General features: G+C 46.8%; 1 protein-coding gene across 1 annotated transcript in view; it reads left to right on the plus strand.

Annotated features, from left to right (window-relative positions):
• Nucleotides 1-27,928, plus strand: part of CSMD1 (CUB and Sushi multiple domains 1) — a 1,700,362-nt gene that overhangs the window by 1,035,148 nt on the left and 637,286 nt on the right. Inside the window, exon 7 of the mRNA XM_072950557.1 lies at nt 20,528-20,722. Within this exon, the coding sequence (XP_072806658.1) occupies nt 20,528-20,722 (195 nt within the window). The remainder of the gene's footprint in view (nt 1-20,527; nt 20,723-27,928) is intronic.

Below are 27,928 nucleotides of genomic sequence, written 5' to 3' on the forward strand. Positions count from 1 at the left end.
TCACAAGTGGAGGATTATCCCGGCGTCTTTGGGGAGGGGACGGGGACTCCCGGCGGCTGGGCCCTCGCCCACCCGTGACCCTGCGTGGTCAGCCTGGGAGCCGGCCGGGCCCGTGGGAGGGCCAGTCAGCAGCACTTTTGTCTCAGTGGGCGCACGTTGAGGCTCAGGGTGTCCCGGGAGTCGAACCTTCCACCTTCCTGGGCTCCTGCTCTGTCGGTCTTTCCGTGGCTGAGCCCCCCTTCCCTCCGGGCCCGGTCGGCTTCCTCAGTCTCTGGGTCGGGTCATTACAGGCTTCGCTCCTGGGACGTTTCCCTTCCCACTGCAGCGCATTCACAGCGTCCGGGTGTGCGCTCGGCCGTGTCTCTGCGCGCACACAGGCCCACAGGCCGCTGCCGGGAGCCCGGAGCACCGAAGCGGGGGACTCGCGCTGGGCTGCTTCGTGAAGATCTGAGTTTGCGTGTTCCACCGCAACCACAGGGGGCGCCCCGTTCCTCTTCATTCGGAAACGTTGGCGTTTATACCCCGAAGAACTGCACGGTGCCGTTTCTCGGGCTTCCGGCTTTGTTCCTGAGTCGCGTGTCCTGCCGCACTTAGTCGGGAGAACACCCTCTGACAGTGGAAGACAGATCAGCTGCTGTCAAGGGGCATAAAAGCGGTGACGCCGCGCCCTGATGCAGTGTCGTGCCCCCCGTGCAGACAGTGCACACGCGACAGGACGGAAGCAGAATTCTGCAGTGTGTTGCTGCAGTTACTCTCCAGCAGCTTGCCAAACAACGGCAACCCCCAAAAAGAAAAAAAAAGTAAGAGTTCAGGACCGTAAACTTCTACTAAACTATCCGTGGCTTTGATGCACACTGGCCATATTCTGGTTAAATGTGAAAGTTCAATCATCTATTAAGGACCGTGGAGACGTATTTCCAAACAGAGTCAACAGTTCTTGAAATGTTAACTGCACCCTAGTTCTTTATGTGTTTTGGGGCTGTTGCCTTGCATGTGATGGTATCATTGGAGTGTTTTATGTAAATGGCATCAGTAAAATGTAACTTAAAAAGGAAAAGAAAATCTGGAAACTAACTAGGGAATAGCGTTTTCAAGTCTTCACTATTGTTTTTTAATTTGGGAATAACTGTATTACAATCATCAGCATTTTTTCCAGTACATTTTATACTCATCTCAGAATTTTTTAACTGCTCCACCTATGAAGATTTGATGTAAACAAGGTGAAAGACTGGAGATGCGCTGTCTTATATATGAGAGTCAGAAACAGAAAAAAAAATGTGCGTCCCACTCTCGGTAGGATCACCAGCTCTGAGGAAACCCACACGCTAACCCGCAGTGAGAGTGTCACATGGGTATGAATTTCATTGTCACTAGTAGTAAAGTAAGCGAGGTCCAAGAAGGCCGGGGAGACTTTCTTGATTAGAGTCTCGAAGGTGGTGGAAGGGCGTGTTAGGTGATGAGTGAGCTAGCGGGACCACAGGGCTGGAGGGGAGAAACAGAGACACCAGCCCCGGAGACAGTTCATACAAGGGCCCCGAAGGTTGGGAAGCCAACAGGTGTTCAGTAGATGCAGGAGTGGCGCATTGCAATGGATATGAAGAAGAAGAAAAAGAATTTGGGCACGTCACTTCAGTGATGACTTCTTCACAGAACTCACAAGCACTTTGTCTGTTCTTGAGTCTCAGTGCAGGAGAATGGGCGTTGCCTGTTACTAAAAATGTAATCCATCCTGTGTTCTCACTGGAGGAGGACCAGTGACCCAGGCAGCAGGATGGGCCCTTTCAGGCACTGTGACCTGCACATTCTAGGTTTTGCATCACAAATGGAAAGGAAAGTTTTTTTGTTTTGTTTTTTAGTGAGAAAAAGTACATGAAGATACACACATTTCTTCAGCTACCTGGGCACAGGCGGTGGGCGTCCTTCTGCATTTTCTAAGATAATATTTCTATTTTCATCACATCTAGAAGAAGATAACTATCATTGCTTGTATTAAATAAATGTACATACAATGAGAGACTATATATATAATACAATATATAGCAGACTTAGGATTCATTTATCATTTCTAAAATATATATTTTATATTATTTTTTTTTCTTAGAGCTGTGGAACTGGGCCTCCTGTCACACAGTGTGGTGGTTTTAGAGAACAGCCATTCACTATTTGACTTTTCAGTTGAAACGAAGAGGCTAGATAAAGCACTGCCCCCACAGGGGACAATCCCCGCTCTTCTTCACTGGCTTTTTAAATTTATCTTATTTTTAAGGGGGGAAGTAATTTGGCTTATTTATGCTTTATTGGAGGTGCTGGGGCCTGAACCCAGGGCCTGGTGCGTGCTAGGCGTGTGTTCTCCCACTGAGCCACGCCCTCCTCCCCGCCTTTCTGTCTTTTAATGTTATTAGAGCTGAGTTCTCTTTAGCTAAATATCTCAAGTATTTAGAGAGGATCGGAGAACAGATCGGCGCCCATTTAAGGCCTTAAGGACTCACATCTGTGAAAGCTGGCGATGCGCGCTTTGCCCTTGACGTGCCCTTCCTGAGGTGGGCCACGCGGAGGCTCTCAGCGAGGGCCGGCGGGAGGGGAGGCTGCTTCCTCTTGGGCAGCTTCACTGCGATGTTGCGCTGGTGCGGACTTGCAGGCACATAAGCCCCCAGCCAGGTGCAGTTTTAAGCTGCCAAATGTTTAAACTTGAGTAAAACTCCTGAAGCTCTTGTTTCAGTGTAACGTCCTTATACAAACGGGCTGAGAGCACGGTCTTCCCCGACCCTTCCCCCTGAGCGTGGGGTACCACGCAAAGACGTTGACTCTCTGCCTCCTTAGTAATTAGGTGGGAGGCAACTCAGGAAAGCCCTAGGCAGCGAGAGCACCTGCGAAGAAGGCCTGCCGGCTAAGCAGCGTCTTACGGGAGCCGGGGCGGGGAGCCGGGAGGGCCACGGAGATCCGACGGGGTGGCTGCGAGCAGCGTGGCCCTGGGGAGGGAGCCTCTGGGACACAGACCAAATGCAGCCGTTATTCAAATGTTTTCTTCTCACTGCTGGTGGTCACATCGCTGACCTTCGCATTCAGAGCAGAAATTGGTTTTCCAGCAGCCTGCGCTGCCCGAGAGCGTCCGAGTTTCGGCCCCGTGTCTGCGGAGCTCTGGAGGGTACGCTGCCAGCGAGGACTGAGGTGCTGGGTCCTTGCTGCGGTCCCTCCGTTTTTCTAACACAGTCTTTCTTACTGTTGAGTACATTACAGTCGTATTAAGTCTGAGTCAAAGATGACTTATGACCCGCATCCTGGTACATGATTTGGTGTGTTCCCTGCTGGTGAAATGCTGACGTGGCAGAGTTCCTTCTCTGATTCATTCTTGGCAGACGCAGAGTGCTCTCAGAGAAGTTATTTCTTGATAGACGTATGTCTAATTGGAATTAAGTAAATAAAGATCATGTGCAGTTTAGAGACAACAACCAGTGACCATTTCTAACACTCTAAACTGAACCATTTACTTACACTGGGTCTTTTTCGTGCTGTCTGCCTCTCCCTGGTGGGATGTAGGCTCAGAGGACAGCCTCCGCTGCGCTCACAGGTCCATCACAGGGACCTGGAAAGACCCTTAGAGGCGGCCCTCTGTGGATGCTGATAAATACTTGTTAGGAGTGGCTGGTTCTTAAGGAGTATCTTGTTTGAGATTAAGAAGGTGCCATACACAACCATCTTACTTTGTTTTTATTGAGTGGATCCTTACAGAGCACAGATGGTGCACTAGTCATATATTACAGATACACTGTAACAGTCACATATTATAGGCAAACTGTAATAACATGTTATAGATACACTGTAACAGTCACATATTATAAATATACTGTAACAGTCATGTAGGTGTACCATAATAACCATGTAAATATAACAGTCATAGACGTAAGATGGCAATCCTATAGATATACTGTAATGATCACATTATATTCTATAACGATCATACATTATAGATACACTGTTTGGTTCTTTGGATGTTATATGAATTTTTAAGCAACATGTATGAGCGCATGTGTAATTTTTAGATTATCTAGCCAACACAGTCACATATCTCTATGTGTCTGGATTACCTATCACCTTATTTCTTTATCTAGGTGAATATTGTTAGTAACTGTTACGTAGGATATTCAGGTTTAATAATGGTCCAGTGTCCCAGCAGCTTGCCCTGGGGCTATTGTGTATGACTGTGTACCTATGGACATTTTCATTCATATGTAGGACTTCAACACACAAAGCTCCTGACGTGGAGGTCTTTGTGATGCTGGTGGTGAGCACTGAGCTGTTGCAGGTGTGTCCGAAGGTAGCCTTGTTAGCCGACGCGCTCCCACTGATCAGACTTCTGTGTGACGTGCCATCTATGTGATGACGCCACCATTGATCTCGCGCAAGAAGGCGCCCCTTCTGTGCATGACTGCAGAATCTAAATCTAAAAAGTGACCTTTTCAGAGCTTTCCCGTCAGGTCCAGAGTGCAGATCATGAAAGGTAAAGTGTTTCAGGAGATGGCATTTTCAGTAACGTTTATATCAAGGCAACAGCTGATTTAACGTCGCCCTGTGTAGAATGGCCTGCTGCTGTGCGTTTATTGGTGGGGTGTATGTCTCCATCGATCTCCCGTAGGAATCCTGGAGAATATTGATTTGTAACTAGGAGGCTCACTGCTCACTTAGGGCTCAAGAAAAGAAGCGTGGTCAAACGAAAACTCTGCTGTTCCCGCCGCTCTCCGCCCGCGGGCGTGCCCTGATCTGCGGTCGGGGCTTTTGCAGCGTGGGTCCCGCGTGGTTACTCAGAGGCGGCGGGGCTCGTGTGAGCCACCCCCGTGGCCTCTCCTCACGCCGCCCTCGGCGGTCCACGCGTCGGGCGTCCTCCTGGTCCCAGCGCGCAGCCCGAGCCTCCCCGACTCCCGGGCGTCTCGCCCCTGCTGTCCCAGCCGAGTGTCTCAGCCGCAGTCCCGCCTCCCCATCATCCGCGAGCGCTCCTCCCGCCAGACTGTGGAGCCCCGACCCCGGCTGCAGGGGTCTTACGGACCCCGACCGAGATGCTGAGTGGTGCTTAGGACTCTCCGCTAGTGACTAGCGGACGGTAATTTGCTCGCTGACCTCGCCGGGCGCTCAGAAGTTGCTGCGTTACGGAAACACTGGTCTGATACACAGTAGACACTTCTAAACTGAGGCGTGTTGGAAAGAACTCTGATGAGCACATAGACAGCTACCAGCAAAGCGTGTTACTCCCTTTCAGGCACAGGCACGCGAGAGCCAAGTCGGTCGTGAGAATGATGCGTTTGGTTAAGGATCCGAGGCTTGGAGGGCGGAGAACCGAGAAGCTCTTGGCGCTCCTGGGGGGCGGCCCGGCGCACCGGCCCGCGGGGTCCGCCCGGGCACAGGTGCGGGCGTCCAGGCACAGACGGGCCTGCGCGCGGTCGGGGGGCGTCCTGGCGCCGCGGCCTGGCCCCGCTGCAGGCTGGCCCCGCTGCCCCGCTCCCTTCTGCCGTCTTACCCCAGGCCCTTGGCCACCTCTTGGGGTTCTTGTCCTTTTTTTGTAGGGAGATTTGTAAGCTTTACAGACAGGAAGAGTGCTGTAAAAGTGACAATCGCTTTTGCGTTGTATTAGGATTACTTCTTCCCTTTGCTTTTTTCTCCCTTTTAGCTTCAGCCCTTCCGCGTTGAAGGGCTCCTCACGAGGCGAAGGCGGCCCGCCTGGGAAGTCAGAACCGCAGGGCCGCGTTCTCCTCAGCAGGGCCGGCTCCCCAGAGGGGCCTGTGGGGGAGAACTGGGAGCGAGGGACTCCCACCACGTGGGGAAGCCCCGGAAGGCAGGGGCTGGCGTCACCGAAGCCCGTCCTGGGAATCCACATTCGCAACAACAAAGCAGCGAAGAGAGCACAGCGAGCAACGTAGGCGGCGGGCGCTTTGCGTCATCAGTGAATCGCAGTGCGGGCTGGGGTAGTTCTCACGTGTGCTCTCCTCTCTCAGAAGACGCTGGTCTTGTCTCTTCCCTCCACTCTGCAGTGAGAAGCTCCCACAGCATTTTGTCACTGCAAATGGTAAACATACCAGGAGTGTTCCTTGTTTCCCTTTCTGCCCAGCCGCCCAGCCGGGTGACCGCGGCCCCTGCCCTTCTGATGCTGCTGTGGGTCCTGCTGCTGCTGCTGTTCGGGAACTCAGGCCCCCGTGGCCCCAAGCAGAGAATTGTGAGAATGACTGTGAGGCTGAGTAAATTTTATTTGAACTCCCATTGGTAGGAATCGGGTTTCCCCGGTTCCCTGACCTGTAACATCGATTCTGTGCCTGTGGGGACGCTCACACCCCCTGCCCACAGCCCACCCCCGATACATCCAGGGCGGTTCCGACGCCCAGATTGACTTCCCTCTAGTCTTTCTCTCCCTCTCTCAGTTTATCAGGGCAAAAGCCGTCTCTCCTTCTGAGAAGTCCTCCTCTTTGGTAGGGCTCTTCTAAAGTCTCAGCTGCTTCTTTTTCAAGTAATAGTGGAAGTCATTAACGATTCTCCGATATCACAACGGACATCCCGTGCTTGAGTTAACATTTTACAGAAGAAAATCTGTGTAGTCTAGGAAAAAATCTAATCACCTTAAGAAGGCTCCAGAAGCCATCACCTGGGGCTTGAGCATCTCAGCGTCTGAGTTTGGATTGGGACACAAACATTCAGTCCGTAACATTGGCTAAAACTTGCTGGTGGTCGGGGGAGGGGGGTCTTTTCTAAGGAAAGATGGGGAGATTGGTGTTGGAGAGCCCTCTCTGTGTCTGCTGCAGTGAGATGCCCGTGAGCAGACGCAGGACTGACACCAGCTCCTGGGACCCTCACAGGGAACTGCACGTGGGGCGAGGGGCCCGCAGTCCCAGGGGGTCAGCGGGAGCTGCTCTGGGGAAACAGCCATCTGTCAAGACTCTTCTTAAGATTTTTAGATAGTTTTGAATGTAGATAATAAAAAGGTAACAAATGTATGTTGGATAAATAATTTGTATGTTCTTTAAATTATCCTCTTCACAATTATGGTAACTAATTTCAAGCCTCACCAATAATTCACTCAACTTTTAGTAAGAGTTATTGGTCATTCAAATAAAAGTTAGAGACTTAGCATAGCGGTTCCCCATCTAACATAAGCTCCCCACTATTAGTGATGGCAGATACTGAGAGCATTTATGGGGAGGTGACTGGTGGTCGAAATTGCCCTCCTGTGGCGATCATCTCAATATCCCTTACAGGTTGAAATACTTCATGGATGTAGAGACAGCGGCTGGATCTCATGTTTTCCGGCCAGCTTTCTCAAATCTGGAGAAGCTGTTAAGCTGCAGTTCATTCCCTGCTGTGCCCCTAATCTTGGTTAGAGATTAGCCAAGTTTTGCAGTGAGCAAAATTACTGCTCAGCATGATACGTGCGGGATCTCTGATACAGAGCTTGCAATAAATATCTTTGAAAATTAGATCAGATAACAACACATATGTGAACATAATTGGCAGAGACATGTGCATACTGCAAGTGCTCTGCCAACGTCGGCTTCATCCCCGCCTTTTCCAGGGCAGCAGGTTCTGTCTGGAGCTGTCCCCACACTCCCAGGCATCCCCCAGGACTGCGTGGTCTCCCCTGGGTCTGCAGCGTTTTATCCGTATCAAGACTGCGGTCGTGTCTGTTTGCCTTCAGTTGATCATCGCTTGCTTCCTCTGTAGATTATTTTTACAAACTGACCATCGTCACTGTAGGAAAATGATCCCGTTCCTCTCTCAGTAGACCTTCCTGAGCCTACTTACGGGCCCCCAGCTGCTTTGCACGCAGGAGCACGCTTGGGGCACGGGCCTGCGGTACAAGGCTTTGCTGGAATCTCTCTTCCCTGCTCATTCCAGTGGCCCTTTGTGCGGGGTCCCGGAGCTGCAGCATGACAAGGGCGTGGCGTGCTCTCTGTGTTCGGAGAACGCTTTTAATTCTGCCCCAGTGTTTTCCAACCTTGTGGCTTCATTTCACTAACTTATGCTGTGGGGTTTGCTCAGCCCTCTGGTGCCATGCCAACATTGAAGGCAACTGCCTATTCCGACTTGACTTTGTCTTATCTTTTCTCGACTCTTCCAAACTTAGATGAATTTTGTGCCATCTCTGTAAAACCTGAAGAAATCCACGCCGCTGGGCACTGTCCCCACGGGGCTTGGGCCGCGGGAGGGGTGCAGCTGACAGCGCAGGCTCACAGTGGGCTGCTTCTGCCCTTCCTTCTTTCTTCTCCGTGTCTTTTTTCTTTCTTTTTTTCCCCTCCCTGGTTCTCTCTTTCAGTAATGCTACTGTAACTCAGGACAGTGCACTTCAAATCAAAGGAAGAGCAGGCTTCTAACGTCTCACAGGAGTGAGTTTTGCAGGCCCTCTGTTTTAGCTTAGGTCACAGTTACTCCTACACTGGCCGTGGCCTCCCTTCCCCTTACAGAGCAAGTCAGCCCTGATCGTTGCTGTGAATGGAGATGAAGTCAGGGCTTGCGTAAAGGCGGGCTTATATTCGTTCTTGGAGCGTTAGCCATTCTCTTTGAGATGCAGGCTCTTGCCTCAAATGTTAAGAATTGCCATTTTTAGATAAAGACCCTGAATCCCACTTCTTGGGAATTCAGAAGCCCCCACCCCAGGTCCCCGTGTGTGTTCGTGCGCTCATTGGGTGGTTAATTCGTGTATTCAGCCCAGCGTCTGTGACGCCACCTCTAGGCTAAGCACTGTTGCAGGTGCTGTTTATGCAAAACATGAGAACCGCGCCCTCCCCCCTCCTCCAGCTCAGTTCTAGGTGGACGGCCACAAGCAAGCAAATGAAGTCATTTAAAATTGTAGTCATGCCAGGAAGAGACCAAACCATGATGTGACAGAAAATACTAGGGGGCAAGAACAGTGATTTTAGGTAAACAGAATAGGAGAGACCTTTGAAAAGTGATGGCAGTCGAGCTGAGATGTGGACGGTAAGCAGAACCACATAAAGGTCTCGGCCGGGCTGGGGGCAGTAACCTGGGCAGAGGTGACAGAGCTGGTGCGGACCCAGGGGAGGGAGGGGACGTTGCATCGTCCAGGAGGGCCAGCGACAAGGCCTGTGTGGCTGAAGCACACAGAACAGTTCAGGGGTTCTGTTCAGAGACGCAGTGAGGGGCTGGACCCAGGGTCGCGTTGCAGCACCTTGGACGCAGCTGCAGCAGCGAGACACTGAGTGTTCTCAGTCGGGGAGGGCTTGGCCTGACTTGTGTTGTCACAGGTCCCCTTCCTGTTGTGCTGGAAATGGATGGAAAATTGCACAGGAGAAGGGACAGCAAGAGGGCTGTATTGAAGAGACCGTTGCAGTGAACTGCACGATGAGGTAGCATGAATTTAAGGTTGTAGCCACGGAGATGGAGAGGCGGGGAGGGGACACGGCGCTGACCTGAGTCGTTGTGGAAATGAGTGGCAGCTGTCAGTGGAAGACAATAGGACCTGCATGAAGGCATCGCACTCTGGTTGGGAAGTCATATCCAGGGGAGCTGGTCAGCAGTCCTGAAACGATGACACAAGTAGATGGAACAGAAAACCTAGGAGACGGAGGGCAGAGGCGGGAGCCAGGTCCTCGCTGTGGGAGGGGAGCACCGAGAAGCTAGGGCAGGAGCCTGGGATGACCGTGTGGTGGTGGATTACAGCTGAGGCATCAGTGTGAACACGTGCTCAGTTTCACATACACCTGCAGACTGACAGACGTCTTCGTAGATGTGTGTGTGGTGTGTGTGTTGCCGAAACTCGGCCTCTGTACCCCACTTACTGAATTGAGACTCGAGGACAGAGTTTTGGATGCAGCAGAGAAGGCAGCGTTATTGCTTTGCCAGGCAAGGAGGCCACAGTGGGCTGATGCCTCAGAGACTGAGCCTGTGGGGAGGGAAGGCAGGGGGCTGACAGTAGAAGGTGAAGAGGTCAAGGGGGAGCCGGTTTCCACAGAGCTCGCGTACAGGGTGACAACTTGTTGGAAAGTTGTCCTGTTTTTGTGGATGCAAGGCCCCCTTCCTCCTGCTGGGTATCATAGTTCACCTCTGGCTTTGGAACTGTTCTACTGTTTGTGTGCCTAAAACAAAGGTGCTTAGCAGAAGGGTCTGAGTGAGACCAGGGTGGGACTGGAAGCAGCTTCTGTCCTGGCCTTGACCCCATGTTTCTTCATCTTTCTTACCTGCTTGCAGGGCTCTGCACAAATTCAGTGAAATAACACATTCAGTGCCCTGGAAAGTGGTTTCGTAATTGTTCCTTCATCTTCCCTCCAACCTGAGAATTAAGTTAAAAAAAAATATATATATATATACACACACGTACATATAAATATATATATACACACACATACACACACAGTATATGTACATAGAAATATATGTAATTTTATTTACATTATATAAATATATGTAGAGCGAGAAATGATTTTGAACAAATAGAGATCACCATCATGTTGCATACTAATTTTGTCCACACACTGGTTCCTTGTGAGGACTGAATTATTTAGAATCAACAGTAGGTCTTCAGAAGTTAGAGAAAATTGAAGTCCCGCCATTATAATATATGCACATATATTTCTATATGACAGTACATGAAAAAGAAGCATGCTTTAACCTTTTCCAAAAGAATCTCTTTTTAATAAAGCTTGAGCTATTTATATGAATTCAATCACAGAAAAAGCTTTTAAGTTCAAATGAATATGAAAATCATAAATTAGTAAGATACCAATGCCTGGTAAACTGAGAATGCTTACGTCCGTAACTTTAAGCCTATTTTTGGAAGGTGGCTGCCAGCTCACGTAGATGAAAAATTGACTCAGGTCAGACTGAGTGGTGGCCAAGAATTTATTAATTAGAAATAAAATATAATGCCCTATGACTTTTATGAATGATTAAATTATTTTCCTGGTTTTCTATACAAATGTGTATCAAAATGAAAAGAAGTGATTCTGAAGTTGAATCTCCATAAACCTAAGTTAGGTATCTAAGTAAAATTATAGAACTGTTATTTTAAATTACATCTGCTTTCATGTAGAGGGATCTAATGGATTTGAAATTACTCAGGTAGATACTTTTCTATGCACTTTATAAGACACGTGTGTGTGTGTGTACATGAATATAGGCATAAGTGTCTTAATATTAAAGAAACATGGCAAGCAGTGCCCAGAGCCTGGAAGAGAGGGTGAGAGGTCAGGCTGCTGGGGAGCCGTCTCTTACCACGTCTGAAGTTTACCTCCCTGTGTGTCATTTAGTCTTAGTACTTTACAGGTCGGCTACCTTCCCGTTTTGTTTGAGTCTTTGGGTCTTACAGGTATTGCTGTGAGTGCTGGGTTCTCTTTAAAATCATTCACCTGTAATCCTCTTCCTAAAGATAATTTGCTCTTTGCCCAAGTCACCAAGAAGAGCATGCGTATTCTTGTTTGTTTTGTGCTGAGGAGCCCGCACCCTGTTGGGGCCGTGACCGCACCTGCTTCTGCGGGCTCCAGGCCTCCCGCGCTGGGTGGCGCCTCCCCTCCTGTCCTGATCGGCACGTTGACTCCGGCACCAGGTGCTTGGCAGGTTGCTCCAAGCGAGTTATCTTCCTCCTGCTGCTGGCACTGTCCAGTGATTAGCACTAATGCAGGGCTGTTTCAAATTACAGTGTCCTTGAAACGTTCAGTCTGCTCTTATCACGTACAGCTGATGCCTACCCCGCAAGGATCCTCTTCTTCAGAATAGTTGCCAAAAAAAGAGACGTGGCCCTGCGCCTGGCCCCTGAGATCCTAGGTGCCACAGCCCCCACTCCTCCGAGACTGGGCGCCACCACGCCCTCTGGCCCCGCCCCGCCTCTCCCTGGCCAGGCTGGCATCACGTGGAAAGAACACACCTTTCCTCACCTGCTACCTTCTCTCTTATCACCACTCAACACCCTGCACCCAAAGCTTCCTTGTAACAGCTTTTCTTGTAAACCTGAAGGTTTGGGCGCACCACGGGAAATAAAAACCTCTCAGTGAACCAGATGTTAAGTATGACTAGTGTCAGATCCCGAGGGGAAATACAAAAATAGAAACAAATAAATGAGAGTTAAATCTTTCATTGCTCTAGTTTGGCAGCTGGAAACTCTTGCTTAAGACCGCCTCCAGGAATTGATGCTGGCCTGAGAGATATGCCAGTGTAAGGTGACCCCTGTCCTGGGAGCAACCGCATCGGCCACCTCTGTGACCCGGCGGCGATGCTGGCAGGGCTCTGGCCTCTCACTCCCAGTTGAGACAACACAGACCCGGAGGTCCTACAGGGTGGGCTGAGGCCTTTGTCGTGACACCACTGCAGCTCAGTGTCCCTCTGCCCAGCCCTGCTGCCCCCCCTCCCCACAGGGTTATCTTCCCAGCCCTGCCCGGGAACCTGTTGCACCTGGCATCTGTGTCATGAGTCAGCCCCCCAGGGAAGCTGTAGCCGGATGTGGGTCTGCTCCCTTCCCTGGAGAAAAGACGGAGACCCACATTAAGGGAGGCTTCTTGTGGCTCAGCCGGCCACGGGTGGGAGAATCACCTGGAGAGGGTGGGCTCCCAATTCGCAGACACGGCGTTGCTCACCTGCCTTCCAGCCTGTGCGTCATCTCTGGGGTAGGAGCTGTGGCATCTTCCCCTTTGCAGTCCGATTACTGATAACAACTTAGAATGAATTTCCTGGGCAAACGGAGACGTGAAATAAATTGGCATTGTTTCTTAACAGCTTAATTGGGGAATAATGTCCACTTCTGTCTTCAGCACTTGCTTATTTAAGTTTATTTGCTGCCCTTTGCCAGTTACTCCTGATGGAGTGTGAAGTGGCTTGAGGTCTCCTTCGGTAACATGAACTGTGTGTGCTGTAAATTTCTCTCAGAGCATGGCTTTCAGTACAGCCCACGGCTTTGATATGTTGTTTTAGCATTTTTATCTAGTTCACAGATTTTCTAATGTCCCTTGTGACTTCTGTAACCATTAATTAATTAGACGTTGGTTGTAGGTTTTTTCAAGGCTTCTGTGTCCTTAGTGATTTTCTTTCAGTTAAGCGAGTAGCGTGGAAATGTCCAACAATACTTCGGTTTTACTCATTTCTCCTTACAGTTCTGTCAGTGTTCGCCTCCTGCATTTGGGTTTTGTTATTGGGCACATACGTGTTTAGGACTGTTACGTTCACCCTCTTAACATTGAAGGATAACCATCTTTCCCCTGGTAATACTCTCTGCATTAAAACCGTTTGTGTGTCATACTGGCATAGCAACGTGGGTATTTTTTGATTAACATTTCTCATCATTTTATCTTTATCTACTTACTGTCTTTAAAGTCTGTTTCTTGGCATCAATGGAGCACTCATTTTATTGTTTTTTAATCCAGTCTGACAATCTGCCTTTTCTTCCCCGCGTGTCTAGTAAACACGTTCAGTCTTTACCTTCTTCAAGACGTGGAATGCAGTTATTATGACCATCTGAGTGTTGTTGTCTACTGATCCAGCCACCTGCGTCATTTCTGGCTAAGTTTTCTTCATTGTTTCCTCCGTGTGGATTTTATTTTCTCGCCTGCTGGCAAGCTCCGTTGGACACCAGACACCGTGAATCTTAGTATGGAGGGTGCTGGGTATTTCTGTATTCCCCAAGATATTTCTGAGCCTTTTAGGGGGATGTAGCTGAATTTATTGAACCACTTTGATCCTTGCAGATACCGCTTTTTAAGGCTGGATGAAGAATGAGGCAAGTTAGGAGCCTTGGGTGAAATTTTAAGCAGGCATTCACGCTCAGGTCCGTGCCCATGAGGACCGCGCAACTGAATAACCCAGACAGTGAGAGCCCCTCAGATTCTGCACGCAGGGCACCTCGCTAGCCTCACCCTGGCCTGATCCTGTTGCTTCTCAGATGTCTCACATGTGACACAGGTGGCATTCGTGCTGGTGATTTTCCCCACTGCTCGGCCAGAGCCTTCTCGGGCTCTCGGGTCTGTCAGCGGGTGACGGTCTCTGCTCTCCCTCAGCCCTGTGAGCGCTCTGGGCACAGCTGCTGCGTGGCCATTCTTTCACCGGCCTTCGGTCATTTCCTTATAAACACGTGCTGGCAAGAGCTCACCTGATGGTCAGAGGGCCCTCTGCAGGTCTCCAGGGCCCTTTCTCCCTCCCGTGAACTTGAGCTTCCATGCCTTCCATGCCTTTAAAAGCTGTGGAATCATTTTGCCTTCATTTTTACATGAGGAAACAGCATCACTCTCCCCAGTCCTTATATTCCTGTTACTATATCAAGCAGAGCTCTATTGAGAACTCTCCAGATTTAATGGAATTTTATCATTTTTCTTTCTTTGGATGTTGATAACATTTTCATAAGAAAGTTTATTGCATGCTGAAGAGCAGAAATTCTGGATCCACCATGTGCAATTCTATCACCAGTCATTCCCAGCTGTGTGGCCATGAGAAAGTTACTTAACTTCTCTGTGCCACATGTTCTTCCTCTATAAAAAAGAAATAATAATGGTACTTCATAAATACTGTTAATATGTATAAGCCACTTAAAACAGTGTCTAGCTCAGAGCATGTGCTGTGTAAGTGTTGCTAATTATTATCATAGAGCAGGTATAATGAAGCAGAATTAATACGGTGGAAAATTGGGGATTCCTCCCACCTTGGCATCTCATTTTAATGACAATATTGACTCTAACAGACCCTTTCCAGTTTTTTTTTTCTGAAATTGTTATTTATTAGAACCCCTGCATACTTTTAAATTTGTGCAACTTCCCTGAAGCCCACACGGTGCTTCAGATCTGGGAAAATAAATTTGGAATTGCTAAAAGACATCGAGCCCTCATTCCCTTCCAAGTGCCCTGCCGCCTGCCGCCTGTCGGATCCGCATTCTCTCACTGATGTCACAACACACCCTTTAGTGGGTTTTATTTTTCGTTCCTCTTGTCAAGACATGGAAACTGAGATTTAAGTCATTTGTCCAACGTTACACAGTCCGTTTCTGGAGTAGAAACATGAGTCTGTCTGACACCACGTCTGATTCCCATAACCCACTGTGCTGGTACATTTCTGTGGACACTTGCCTTCTTGACTTCCGTTCATTGAAAAATTATCTTTCTGTTCTAATTTGGCCAAACCTTATGCTTTCCACCTCAAAGTATACTTAAAACTCGACTTCCTCTTTGAGTTCTTTTCACCTAGCTTCTGCCACTTTTCAGGAGTCAAACTATGTACACAGCATGTCTCCTTCACTGCTGCTTCACATGGAGACAGAGATTTTGGAAACGCACATAATTAAATAATTGCTGCCCGCCGAGAAATGCCCCTTCCCCTTGTCACATAGCTGCTGTCTCTCTGCATCTGATCGTCTGCCGAGTGACCATGACTCAGAGTCGGGACACAGACGAAATGTCAGGTTTCAAGACCTGAAAATCTGACTTTTAAAGTGTTCCTGAAGATGAATATAATCAGATTGTTTGCATCCTTCCCAACGGCTGTGGGAGGCAGTGCGGGACAGTCTGTGGACAGACACATCTCATACGGTTGGTTTTCTTTCAAGGGTTCTGTGTCAGGTGGATATTTGGCATTTCATTTCCTGAAGCTGCAGGGAGACTACCAGGAAGGCAGAATGTAAACAAGTCGTCTGGCCTCCACCCGCGGGACCTGGTTTCCAAACGAACGCGCCTGATGCAATTTCATTAATTGCGAGCATCCTGTTAAAATCGCCGATGCCCTCTGATGAATTTCAAACTTCTGTCCACCAGCCTTTCATCCATTTTGTGATGAATATTAATGCCATGTTTTATTTCAGTATCCTGTTTTCACTTTTCTTCTGGAAAGGGATTTGATATGGCACCTGCTGAATGGTGGAAACAGTTGGGTCAGAGGTTTGATGTGATGATGTGATAGCCTAATTAAGTCACTGAATTGTGACTGCCCTTAACACAGCAGAAGGGGTACAGAGGGGATTTCCGTGAGTGTAATGAGAATGACAGCCTAGGTCTCAAGCCCTGGGTGTACAGACTTCGCTTCACGGGACCCGATAGAAATCTGTCACAAGAGGAAAGAACTGTGCCCAGAGCCCCTTTCAAGACATTTTTTCACATCCGCACGTGTCTGCTCCGGGTGCCAGATTCCCAGAACCCACATAGGAATTTCTTTCTTGAAGCATCTGTGGGAAAGAGTGCACATGACTTCAAGGGAGGATTAAAGTGAACTCCGTGTAGAGGTCAAGTCAGTTCTGTAAGTATTTACCAACAACGGTGTCCTCATTGCTGTGGGAGGCACACAGGGACATTCACTGTCTTCAGGGAAACAGGTTTAAAAACTAGTTCAAGTGAAATTGGCAGAAATGGCAATGCATTTGAATGTGTGCATTTTAAATTAGCTTTGCCCTGCCACTGGATTTTCGTATCTTGGCAATTTTTGCATGTCTGAGTTGTGCATCTTTGCGTAGACCTACAGTTGTTTTTGTTCACTTTTCACAATTTAAGACCTTTCGGTAATGTTTTAATGAAATGGCTGAGGCTTTTGCAATATTATGTGCATGTGTGCATTTTTGTGGTTTTTGCAACTAGAAGTAAATGTTTTGAATTCTCCAGTTATTTCTCTTTTCTTGTTGACATGGTTCACATCAAAATTTTAATAACTTTCTAAAATAAGTTGGTTGAAATAAAAATCCTCATTCCCTAAACTGTAAATTTCCAACATTGCACCACCACCCGCTGATGTTTAAATTTAAAAGTTAGTTAATTGCTTTTTCACACACGCTAAGTTATTTTGCTTTTAAAATTCTCAGACTCATTTTAAGCCTCTGATGTCTATTTACACTTTTAGCCAAATGTGGGGAAAAAGTGACTTAGAGTTATATTTTGTGGTTGATTCATTGTCCCCCGAATGTTACTTTATCCAATTGGCTTTTGGAAAACTTGCTTATTTTTTCTTGTTCCCGCCAAGCTATGAGCTAAGAAAATCTTAGTTATTATACAGGTAATATATCTAGAAGAATGTGTGATGTATTAATATTTATATTTATCATTTAGTTGAGCAAACATATATCCACAAGCCCCTGCTGAGGGCTAGACATTATTTTGGACACTGTGTAGACAAAGATGAAAAATATGTCACACCCACTTGTCCAAGTCAAGGTCCTAACTGGAGGCAGCTGGCTGCAGTGCAGCCGGTGGGAGGATCGGAGCAAAGGTGTCTGAGACCTGTGTTGCCTCGTTCAGTCCTCACACTGTGTCCTGTGTAACAACTACTGATGGGGACGTAGCTCTTGTAGCCGAACGGGCTGATAAGGGTAAACGACAGTACGTAAGCCCAGTTTTCCTTTCAATCCCATTGTCAATTGAAAACTCAAGGTCTTGCAAAGAATAAATGTTTAATGGGCATTTTTTCATATTCTAACACAATTATCAAGATGTTCAGGTGAAGACAAAATCTGTAGCCAAGAACAGAAAGGAGCCCCATTACACTGCGCTGACGTTCCAGGGAATGGCTGACCGGGGAGGAATCTGAGAGCTCCTCACCCCAGCCCAGGGGTGTGGTCGGTTGGGTGGCGCCAGAGGCCATTGCTATTACTGTGGCAGCCCGGCCGCACCAGAGGGAGGTATCTCTGGGTCATCAGCAGTCTGAGATGTGACGTTAGTTATGGGCCCACGGCACCCGCCATTCACGGCCATGATTTCCTCTGACAGTCACTAACTTCAACATCTACATTATTTCCTGCCAAAGGAAACTTTCCTAACCGGATACAGAATGGTGGAAATTGCTTTACTTTCTGAATTGTCTTAATTGTCTCTGTTTTCAAATACTCCCTTTAACTCTCTGTTAAAGGTTTAAGCCCTGGATGTTCTCTTTTCAAGAGACCTACACGGAGGACCCTTGTTTTCAGGAATGATTTTTTTTTTTCCCTGGCAAAAATGTGGAAGTCAGTACAATTCCGTGCTAACTGGCGATATCATGGCCCAGTCAAGTCTCACACATCGTGTCACCTTCACTCTTCCTTAAATGTGTGAAATAGGTTGTGAGTGGCGTACTGTGACATTTGTCATGGGGCATTGGCGTCTCATGATCTAGCCCGTGTTTTACGGTGTGTTACTGTATTTTTGTTACGATCTTCCTGTACCACAGTCAACTATCTGTGTGCTAAAGCTGATTTTTAAAAATGGTCTTTTGCTTTTTGCAACTTTAAAAAAGGATAGGAAAGTTGTGCAGGCCACGTTCAACTTTCATGAAGGCCCGTTTGCTTTTTCCAGTTATGAAAAGCATCCCTTGTGGTCATCGTTAGCAGGTTTTAAAACAGTCAACAGATTTACTTTGATAATTTTTGTCTTCAGGGAAACAATTTATCTGGACACATTCTGTAGTGAATATGTGCCTTCTGATAAGCAGTATTAGCATTATCGAAACATCTAGGAAACAGCTTTTAAACTATTCAGTCCCAAACGTTTGGGAAGAACACAAAAACATTTCATGCCTTCTTTTCTTACAATGTTAATTGAAGTAAATATGCAGAGAAATGCAAATAGTATATTTTTTAACTTATTTAAGAAGCAAACTCCTGTTCCTGCCACATACCTCCAGCTGCAGGGGAATACACACTGCTCATAAGTTTACACACAGAAGGTATGTCCGCTGCTGCGTGCCACGTGCCCAGAGGAATATAAGTGTTCCATAAATACTTGCTGGACTGAAGGCAAACCTGAATTTTTTCTCCATTTTAATTAACAACATTCATTTAAAAATCATACTGACATATTGAAATCCTTATTTTTGACAGCATATTAGAGAATTAAATATTTGGCAAGAAACTTTGGCTAGTTATACAACTGTGTAGTAAGTGAACTACATAAGTTAAAAAAAAAGTGGTGGCAACAGTTGAATAGAGACAGGGAAGGCTTCGTCAATTCTGGATATTCCTGAACAAGGAAGGAAAAAACCCAAAATACTGTTATCCATGCATCCTTCTCGAGCCCCATCGCTCCTCTCTCCATTGATGTTAGAAATTCAGGCTGTGTCTTAACGTCTGTCTCTGATTTTAGGAGACGTAGCTCAGTCTGGCTAACAGGCGTCCTGGGGTATAAAATAAAGTCACCCCCCAAGATAGAATTGAAAGTTCTCTGCCTTAGAAAGTCAAGAGAGTTAAATTCCACACAGTCAAAATGGCTTTAAACATCTTAAAAACAGACTTACAGCCTTAGGGGTAGTGAATGTGGAATTAAAAACAGAATTTTTTTCTTATAAAAGACAACAAACAATATACTGAGTTGTTTTCTATTACGTTATCACATAGATTTTTGTAGACTGTTTTCAGAAAATATTTTTTAGAAACCAGAACTGAGCAAACTTTGTATAAATAGTGATTTCATAAACGTGTCAATAATAGTAAGCACCTAAATTCTAGTATTTGTTTTCCAAGTTTTTCTATACAGCTTAGTTTGTATATATTTAAGTAATATCAAAAGAAAATTAATCTTGGAAATCACTGAAATTCCCTCCCCATTTCACTGGGAAAGGTTTATCCATTTCTCGGTTTACAAACAAAGAAAACAGAAAAAGTATATTCTACATTATATGTATATACCCATGCAGAAAACTGAACACAGAAATAAAATAATTTTTTCCATTTGGAAATAACTTTTTGTCGGGAAAGTATTTCTTTCTTAAATTGTAGGATCCTTGGTCTATTTGAATACCACATAATAGCAGCTAATTTACTGGTGACATGCTAGACTTAAACCAGAAATGTGGTGACAGTTGCCAATAATCATCAACTGCGTGTGTTCGACTCAATGGTGCATCAGTTCAGTTCAAAATTATGTTCCGTGAGTGTGAAAAGGCATCGTGTCCACTGGGCTTCGAGGCAGTTGCATTAGACAGAGAATCCCATCAATATAAAAAGTGGGAAGGCCAAGAAAGACCAGAATCAAGGCCATCTTGCTGAAATGCAGGACAGTGCTTGCTTGGTCAAAGCTGATGCTTAAAACTCTTGTTGTGAATCGGATGCTCTAGATGCTTAGAGCTTAACTGATGGCTTGGAATATAATTAATAGTGGTACAATTTTTTTTTAAGTTTGATAGGTTAGCAAATGAGATTTTCCATTTATTCTTTGTAGTAGTGGTTTGTGTCAGGCAGTGCTGGTCCTGGAGGAACAGAGGGAAATATGGTATGAGCATTCATTCATGCTGTGTTTCTGTTACCAGTTTTTCACTTACCTGTATTCCACTGTATTACCTGATTGCTAACTGTATGGGACCGTGGACTCTCAAAACTGGAAAAACGACCTAGACATCTTTCAGAACACTGCATCTAAGTAGAACTGCGTTTTTCCCTCTTACCAAAATCCACTTATTTATACTTTTAAAATATTTCTTTACAAAAGTACTAAATTGCAGATTTCATAGAACATGAATACATTTCTCTGTAGATTTTTTAGGCAAAATGAAGATATTTTAGTTCTAGGTTTGCTAATTTTAGTAGTTCAAAAGTGGTACCTGTTCTGTGATACAAATTGATCTTAATGGAAATTCTTGCTTTAACGTCTGTTTCTCCTTTTTCTTCTTCTTCTGATAGTTTTACCCAGCCACACGTGTGGAAATCCCGGGGAGATCCTGAAAGGAGTTCTCCACGGCACGAGGTTCAACATAGGAGACAAGATCCGGTACAGCTGTCTCTCCGGCTACGTCTTGGAGGGCCACGCCGTCCTCACCTGCATCGTCAGCCCGGGGAACGGGGCCTCCTGGGACTTCCCAGCCCCGTTCTGCAGAGGTGTGTGCTGCGCGCGAGGGGGCTTGTGAGCCGGCGACTGGGCCAGGCAGCTGGCCTTGGAACTGAGATCATAAAAGTTTCCTTGTCAGTTCATTTAATGTAATTTTATACGTTTTCTAGGAAACCGTGACTGGACCCTGTAAGTCAGTAACACATTTAGATACGTTTCTTAAATGACCGCATTTTTCTTCTCTGTTTCTCCAACTCTGCTGACTTCTCCATATTTGTATCACTTACCGTCACAGCATTCTAAGATTTCATACACACGTTTCTCGATTTGAAGTTTCCTTCTTTATCTCTTTCTCATTAAAAATGGCAGACACCCCTTGCTAGTAAAATTATATCATTGAAAGATTCTTTCAACGCTCTTGCGCTTTTGAGAGAAGGTGACCATGAAGGCGTGCGCTGTTTCACGTGTTCCTCATGGTTTGGTGCAAGGCTGGGATTTTCTCATTTTTCCTGAAGCCGTGTGATTTGTAGCCTTTTCTGTAACGTTATTTTCCTGATCCGGTAGCTTAAGAAAGAGTGTACTCTTTGACTCTTGGGTTCTGACTTTCCTAAGAAAGAATTTATCTCGTGGTTTCAAAAGTAAAAGCATGGTTTACGTCTGTTGAGATTACAATGTAATTCAGACAGTGCGCGAGTGCCTTACCTGAATCCTGTCACTGAATTCTCACAGAAATCCTCTGAAATAATGAATACCCAGGCTCATTTAGCAGATTAAGAAACACGAATTTACTTTTCAGAAGCTTCCGAAGGTAGCCCATGATGAGGCAAGACTCAAGCCCGTGTCTCTCTTCACGCACGTGCGCGGTCAGGCCGACCGAGGGCCTCGGCTGCAGGGCGCTGCGTGTCCGCGCCGCGCGCTGCCCGGCGCCGCTGTCCCTCCCGGGAGCGCCGCCGTTGTGAGCCAGGCGCCACTTCTCCCGGTGAAGCTTCACAAGCAGGTGTCTTACTGCCAGTGCGGAATCTAAGGGTCAGCTAGGGGCGCAGCGCGCTGGAGGTGTTCCGGCCGGCAGTTGTCGGAGCGCAGACTCCCATGTCCAAGTCGCCCGTGTTTTGGAGAAACTCCAGCTGTGGGTGTTGTCCCGCCGTTCCTCCTGAAATGCTCCCGTCCTGGGCATGGTACCGAGGCCTGGTCTCTTCTCTTTCTTTGTCCTGATGGCTATAAATTATTTTTTATCTTCTCTCAAAAGAGCGATGTCCTCAAAATCTAGACCTCTGTGTCCTTTCCCTTTTCCATGTTCCCCTCAACTAAGTGATCCCGTTTAAGGACGCGGTCACGTGGGGACCCTAAGCATGACCTCTTTATCCTTACTCCCCCCGTTGTGTCTCGGACGTCCCTGCGCGCCCTGTGGAGACGCTGGAGGACCCTCCCCGTTTCCCCCGGGGCCCCGTCTTCCCTTCCTGCCGTCTTTCCCGCATCTCCACCCCGACTCTATTACCAGAGGCAGGTTCATGTGCCTGCTGCACCGTGAGGCCAAACACACCGAAACATGAGTTTGGGGCAGAGAAGGGTGTATTGCAGGGCCGAGCAAGGAGGACGGGGTGGCTCACGCCCGAGGAAACCCCAACCTCCCCGAAGCATTTCAGCAAAGCTTATTTAAAGGCAGGTGAGTAGGGGGCTTCAGGGCACGTGATCAGCTCTCGCACAGTTCTCTGATGGGTTGATGTCAAGGGAACAGGACGGTCAACACCATCCACCCCGAGGCACCAGCAGGTCTGGCGGCCACGTGCTCTTAATCATCAAGTAGTTCATTTCTTCCCTTTGGTGGTGATTTTTTGCATCTGAAAAACTCAGGAAATACACATGAGTTACTACTGTCTGGGTCCTTCAGCGAGGAGCTGCAGCAGAGGGTGCGGGGAGGGGGCTGTCCCGGGAAGACCCCACAGGGCCCTGCTCAGTTACAACTTCAACTTTCCTGTTCTGGTTGCTTTTTTCCCTTCTCAGCCAGACCTGCTTCAAGTGGCTTAAATGAGGCCTGCATCCAGAATCTCAGCCTGCATCCTCCATCCCAGTCCTCAGTCTCTCCCCTGACACGCACGTCTCCATCGTGACCTTTCTTCTCTCAGCCAGACCCCTTCAGCGACTCACCAAGAATTCAGGGCAAACTTCAAAACACAGCCACTCTGCTCCAGCACCTCGTCTTAACTACTCTGTCCTTCTGCCTGTCAGTGTTCCCAGACACAGATTTTACACTTTTCTCTCCAACATGCACCGCTTTGCCTGGACTGACTTGCCCTGGCTTTCCCGGGAGCCCACGATGGGCCCCCTTCCAAGCACTGCATTCCTCACACCAACATGCTCCCTCGATCTCACCTCCACGGTGGGGGTGTTTACACCAAAAATCAGCGAACACTGCAAAGCAGGGCTCCTTCACGAAGCGTTCCTAAGTCCCAACTTTCACTTGTTTCTTCCCATTACAGAGCTTTTCCTTTTGCCCTCCTTGTAGTCATAACTCTTACTTCATTGTCAGGTTCACACTTAAAACTAAAATTTAGTCCTCTTTTTTTACCGTTGCAAACCCCCTTTCAGTTGCTGTGAGAAAACACAAGTCCTTTTGTCCTTAGCATTTACTTTATTGCTGTTTTATATTTTAACCCTGCGTCTTAACAGTGTTTCCTCAAATAGTTTGTAGCCCCCTCAGGAAATAATTTACAGTCATAAAATCTGATAACTGTATTCTTGATTCCTTTTACCTTAAAATTTAGCCTAATCGTTACCTATTTACCCTTAATGCTGTGCGTAGTCCCCCATTCAGACATTCAGTAAAGGTTTAGAAATACGCTGAACAACAAACGAGTAGGTATTATAATTGCAAATGCAAAAATAAATATTAACAGCAATTACGCCAGTTTCTGTTTTGATCAGAACTCCCCAGCCATTTTTTTTTCTTAGAGGGTCTTCACTAGCTCCGTAATTATACACTTTGTAATGTCCTGATCGATATCACGTGTGGCTCATTATCTTTTCTGTCCTGTCACCAGTTTGTTAAATTCCAACTATATCAAGACGCTTTTGTCCCGAGAAGTATCTTTCCTTCTCTGTTACAGATTACTAAATTTACGCTGAAATTTTTGCTTTTCTCAATGCCTGTGGTAGTCATGTTTCAAAAGGCATTAAATTTGATGCAATTATTTTATGAAACAAATTTGAAAGATGCAGTATGGTTTGTCACTGATTTGGATAACTGGATCGTGAAGAAAAAAATCAATGATCTGAGTCTTATAAATGTGTGGAAGTGGTAGATCTAGAAGAGAGAAGTTAATTTCAGCGATAAGGGCTTAACTTAGATAATTTTCAAAAATGAAATGAGTACATTTCCATCTTCCCCAATGTTCTGATTATTTAGTTCCAGGAATTGCTTAAGGAGTCGTCTTAATAGTGTTGCTAACAGCAACACCGCTGAGTCTCTTCCCAGCGGCCTTTCTGGAGCATGGAAAAATTGATATTGTAACTCCATGTGGCTGCATTTCACCCGATCGATGGCACTTGAATGTGTGTATCATTTCTAGAGTTATGTGGCTCTCTTTAAAGAAAAATGATATAACCATATATTTAACAAAGTCAGTGCATAACGAGGTGGGGGTCAGCCAGCTCTACTTAAAACTGAGTCCCTTAAACGGGAGACCAGCAACAAATTGACTTCTTTCAACGATGAGAATTTAGATTTTCTCCTGGAGGTGTGATATTTTGGTCTTCCTCTTTTATTGTTGAGTTTTCACCGTAAAGCCTGTTTCTTCCTTAATTTCCCTTCATTTCTGGATAGTGAGGTTTCTATTGTCTCTTCTGGTTTTTACTGAGATATACTGTTAATGTATGTGCAGGTGTGATGTGCGTTTACAGGGGGAAGGAGAGAAAAACTAGATACAGTCAGTGACACATGCTCTCAGCTCAGGATTTAAACGCCTTCTTAATTTGCTTTGCATTTCCCCCCGTTAAATCACTAAGACTGTAACGTCAGAGTCCAGGAGTGCTCATAACTGCCTTTGAGCTCCAGGACACTGTCGATGGAAAAGCAGATATTTTAGAAAGATATTCTCAGTGTTTGTGTGAGGATGAAATGATGTGACCTGTGCTGGGCACCCAGTAGGGCCTTTAACACAGAAGAAGGTGATGCGGCATGATGCTTATGCGCTGTGCAGTGTCACTTCAGCTCTCTTCTCAGTTTTCCTACCTGTGAAGTGGTACCCATTTCATAGGATGTGGTAGAGATGAAATGAGATAATCCAGATAAAATGCTTAACAAAGAACCCGACAGTGACATTCTGTATCTGTTAGCTGTTATGATTACTGTTTGTCTCCTGTCCCTTCCAGTCTGGAAAGCAACTGCAGGTTTAGGTGGTTGGAGCCAAATGGCAAACACTTTGGACATAGGTTCATATAAACTACAAGCTCTCAGTGCTAGTAGCTGTCAAACAGAAGGCTTTCCTGCATCATTGAAATTCTTCAGAATGAAAAACAAAAACAAAAACAAAACTACCAGTGTGATGCAAGGAACTCAAGACTCAGGGAAAGAGCCAGGTAAGCCCCTGCTGAGGGGTAAGTCTGTGTCGAAACAGGTCATTGGTTTTACATGTCACCACTTGGATGGCAGTAATGAGATGAAGAAGACCTGGACGGGATGCGGGTGGACACACACAGGTCAGCCGCACGGCAGAGCAGAACATCCAGCCTTAGCGGTGGTCCAGAGGCAGCGTCTTTCTAGCTTCCTTTTTCTTAAGGGGATCATCAATCAAGTTCAAAGTATTTTTAGTAAGTAGCAAAGGGAGGAGCATCTCGTTATCAGTTGGGAGGTGTTTCAGCTTGGTCACTAGAATTGTGGATTTTTAAGCAAAAGATGTGTTAATGATAGTGAAACCCATAGCTTTTACCCAGCGCCGGGCATCACTGCGCGCTTTGCAGGTGTTCCTGTGCCGAGCTCTCACGGGAACTCCACGAGCTTTGCCTTGTCATCCGCCCTGCTTTTTAGACAGAGAGACTCGGGGGCAAAGGCACCAGGCAGCTTTTCTGAGGTCACACCGCAGTGAGGGGGGCTGTGGACTCTGGACCTGGTGTCTCGTGCCAGGTAATGCCCTTTTAATTTATGAGAAAAGAAATGTCTTTAAAGGAACACGTTTTCAGTGGGAAATACTTGAGCTTGGATTAAACATTTTCTTCTTGAGGATGTTACTTGAGTCATGAGGAGTCTGGGAAGGGGCACAGGGAACATGGCTTGCCTGGGGATGTCCTGCCTGTGAGAATGACACATGCGACGTGGTTTTGTCCTCTGGGGATGGCGGTTGGTGGGGTGCAGTGTCCTCCCTCCCCCTTGCTCCACCGGCTCCTGCGTGCAGTGCAGGGGACGGTGTCTGACAGGCCTGCAGGCCCTCAGAGGCTGCGCCTCAGGAGAGACATTTAAAGGCAGTAAGGTGCCAGCAGGGAGGAGTGACCGCCAGCCTCAGGATTTCTTACGGATGCCAGTGGTTCAAAGCGAGGACGGCTAAGGCTGCTTTCCCTAGGCCTGGTGGGAGGGGCTGCCAGCGACAGCATCGTGGACTTCAAATGACAGCCTCGACCTGGACACTCAGCTCAGGAGAGCCTTCAGCCGGCAGAGGGCTGTTTGGCTCTAGAGTCTTTCTCATATTTTATTTGAAAGGCTCAATACGATTTGCTGAAGCTGCTTCTTTAAAGAGCAAGTCAGCCTCGGAGAAAAGGCAGCCAGCGAGGGTCGGCTCTCCCTTCTCTGGGGAAGGGCTGTCTTTGAATTAAGTTGAGCCTCTTCCCGCTTTCTCCCTCGTAGCCCTGAATCCTTCTCTACCCTCAATTTTTCCTTCCAGGAATTCTCATCTGGCGGCAGAAGGGTGGACCAGAAGGGTGCGCCCGGGGCCTGGGCTCTGTGCACCTGCCGGGTGACGCGCTCTCGCTCCCGGCTAGGTGGTCTTAGGAGGCAGTTGAGACAAGACACAAACTATCCGAGACGTGGTTGGCCAGTAACTCTTTCCTCCTCATTTTCCATTTTCAGCCAACAGAATCTTTTTGGCTCCTTGTGAATCACTCAAGCAGGAAAGCAAATGGGAGACAGAAATGTCATGACTAAGCTCTTTGCTTAGACCCGGTCTCTTCAGTGGGTGCTGTGTTATGAACTTTACGCCCATACATTTATGTGGTCCTGTCCAAAGTTTTCAAGGTTAATATTAATCCAGAGCATTTGCAGATAAGGAATCTAATTCTTTGGGCTGTGAGAGATCGTCTCCTGGGGCACAGAGACGGTCGGTGGTGAAGCCAGCCCTCACTCTGTGCCTTCTGCTCAGGACAGTGAAGGAGAGGTGTTTGGTTTGTTTGGTCTTGGTTTTTGTTTTGTTTTGTTTTGTTTTGTTTTGTTTTAGTTTTTCGGTTTTTTGTTTGTTTTTGCTCTTATTGAGAAGCATGATCTGCAAGCCATTGAAAAATAACAATAAATGAATGATTATCGGGGACCAACGGTGCTTCCTCACCAAAGCTCTAGCCTTGTTTCTGTCTCAACACATGCGTTTAAGATAAATATTCACCTAAAAGTGTCAAAACAAATTGTCACTATTCCGTGATGGTTTTAAAGAATATAGGAAGTGGCAGCTGTTTTGCATACTTTTGAGAGCTGGCTGATTTTATGCGTGTCAGGGCAGTGTGTTGCCTCGGATGAATGGATGCTAGTTAGCAAGCAAAGATGCCACAAAATAAAGGACCAGTAGCATTCTGAGCAATACCTTTAATAAAACATGCTCAGTAATGTGTGCCCGTGTATCGTTTAGAGCTGCCTAAGGCTGCAAATTTCTTTAATTGATAAGCCTTACATAATGTGACTGGAAATGACAATATGTCACTTGCCAGTGCTTTATGAAATGTCACTCAAGGTTGTTAATTGCAGACATTCTGCTGCTGGTGATTGTGGGGAAGAGAAATACTGGGCGAAGATACGGCTAGAGGGGAGGAGAAGGGAAGGAAGTCATGCTTTTTATGGGTGTCGATAAATTATGTGATATTTAAAACACAGCTGTGTTTTCATCAATTGTGTTATGGAGGTAACATTGTAAAATGAATCTTAAATAATCCGTCATGTCAGGACCAAGCATTGCAATGTAAGATTGAGTGGGACAGTCGCCTTATAAGAAAAGTGGCTCTAAATTAAACGTGCATGGCTTTGGACAATTTAGTTTTAAGCACTTTTCTTGCATACTGTGCAATAA

Source organism: Vicugna pacos, chromosome 26, assembly GCF_048564905.1.
Source record: "Vicugna pacos chromosome 26, VicPac4, whole genome shotgun sequence".
In the NCBI taxonomy this organism is placed as follows: Eukaryota; Metazoa; Chordata; class Mammalia; order Artiodactyla; family Camelidae; genus Vicugna; species Vicugna pacos.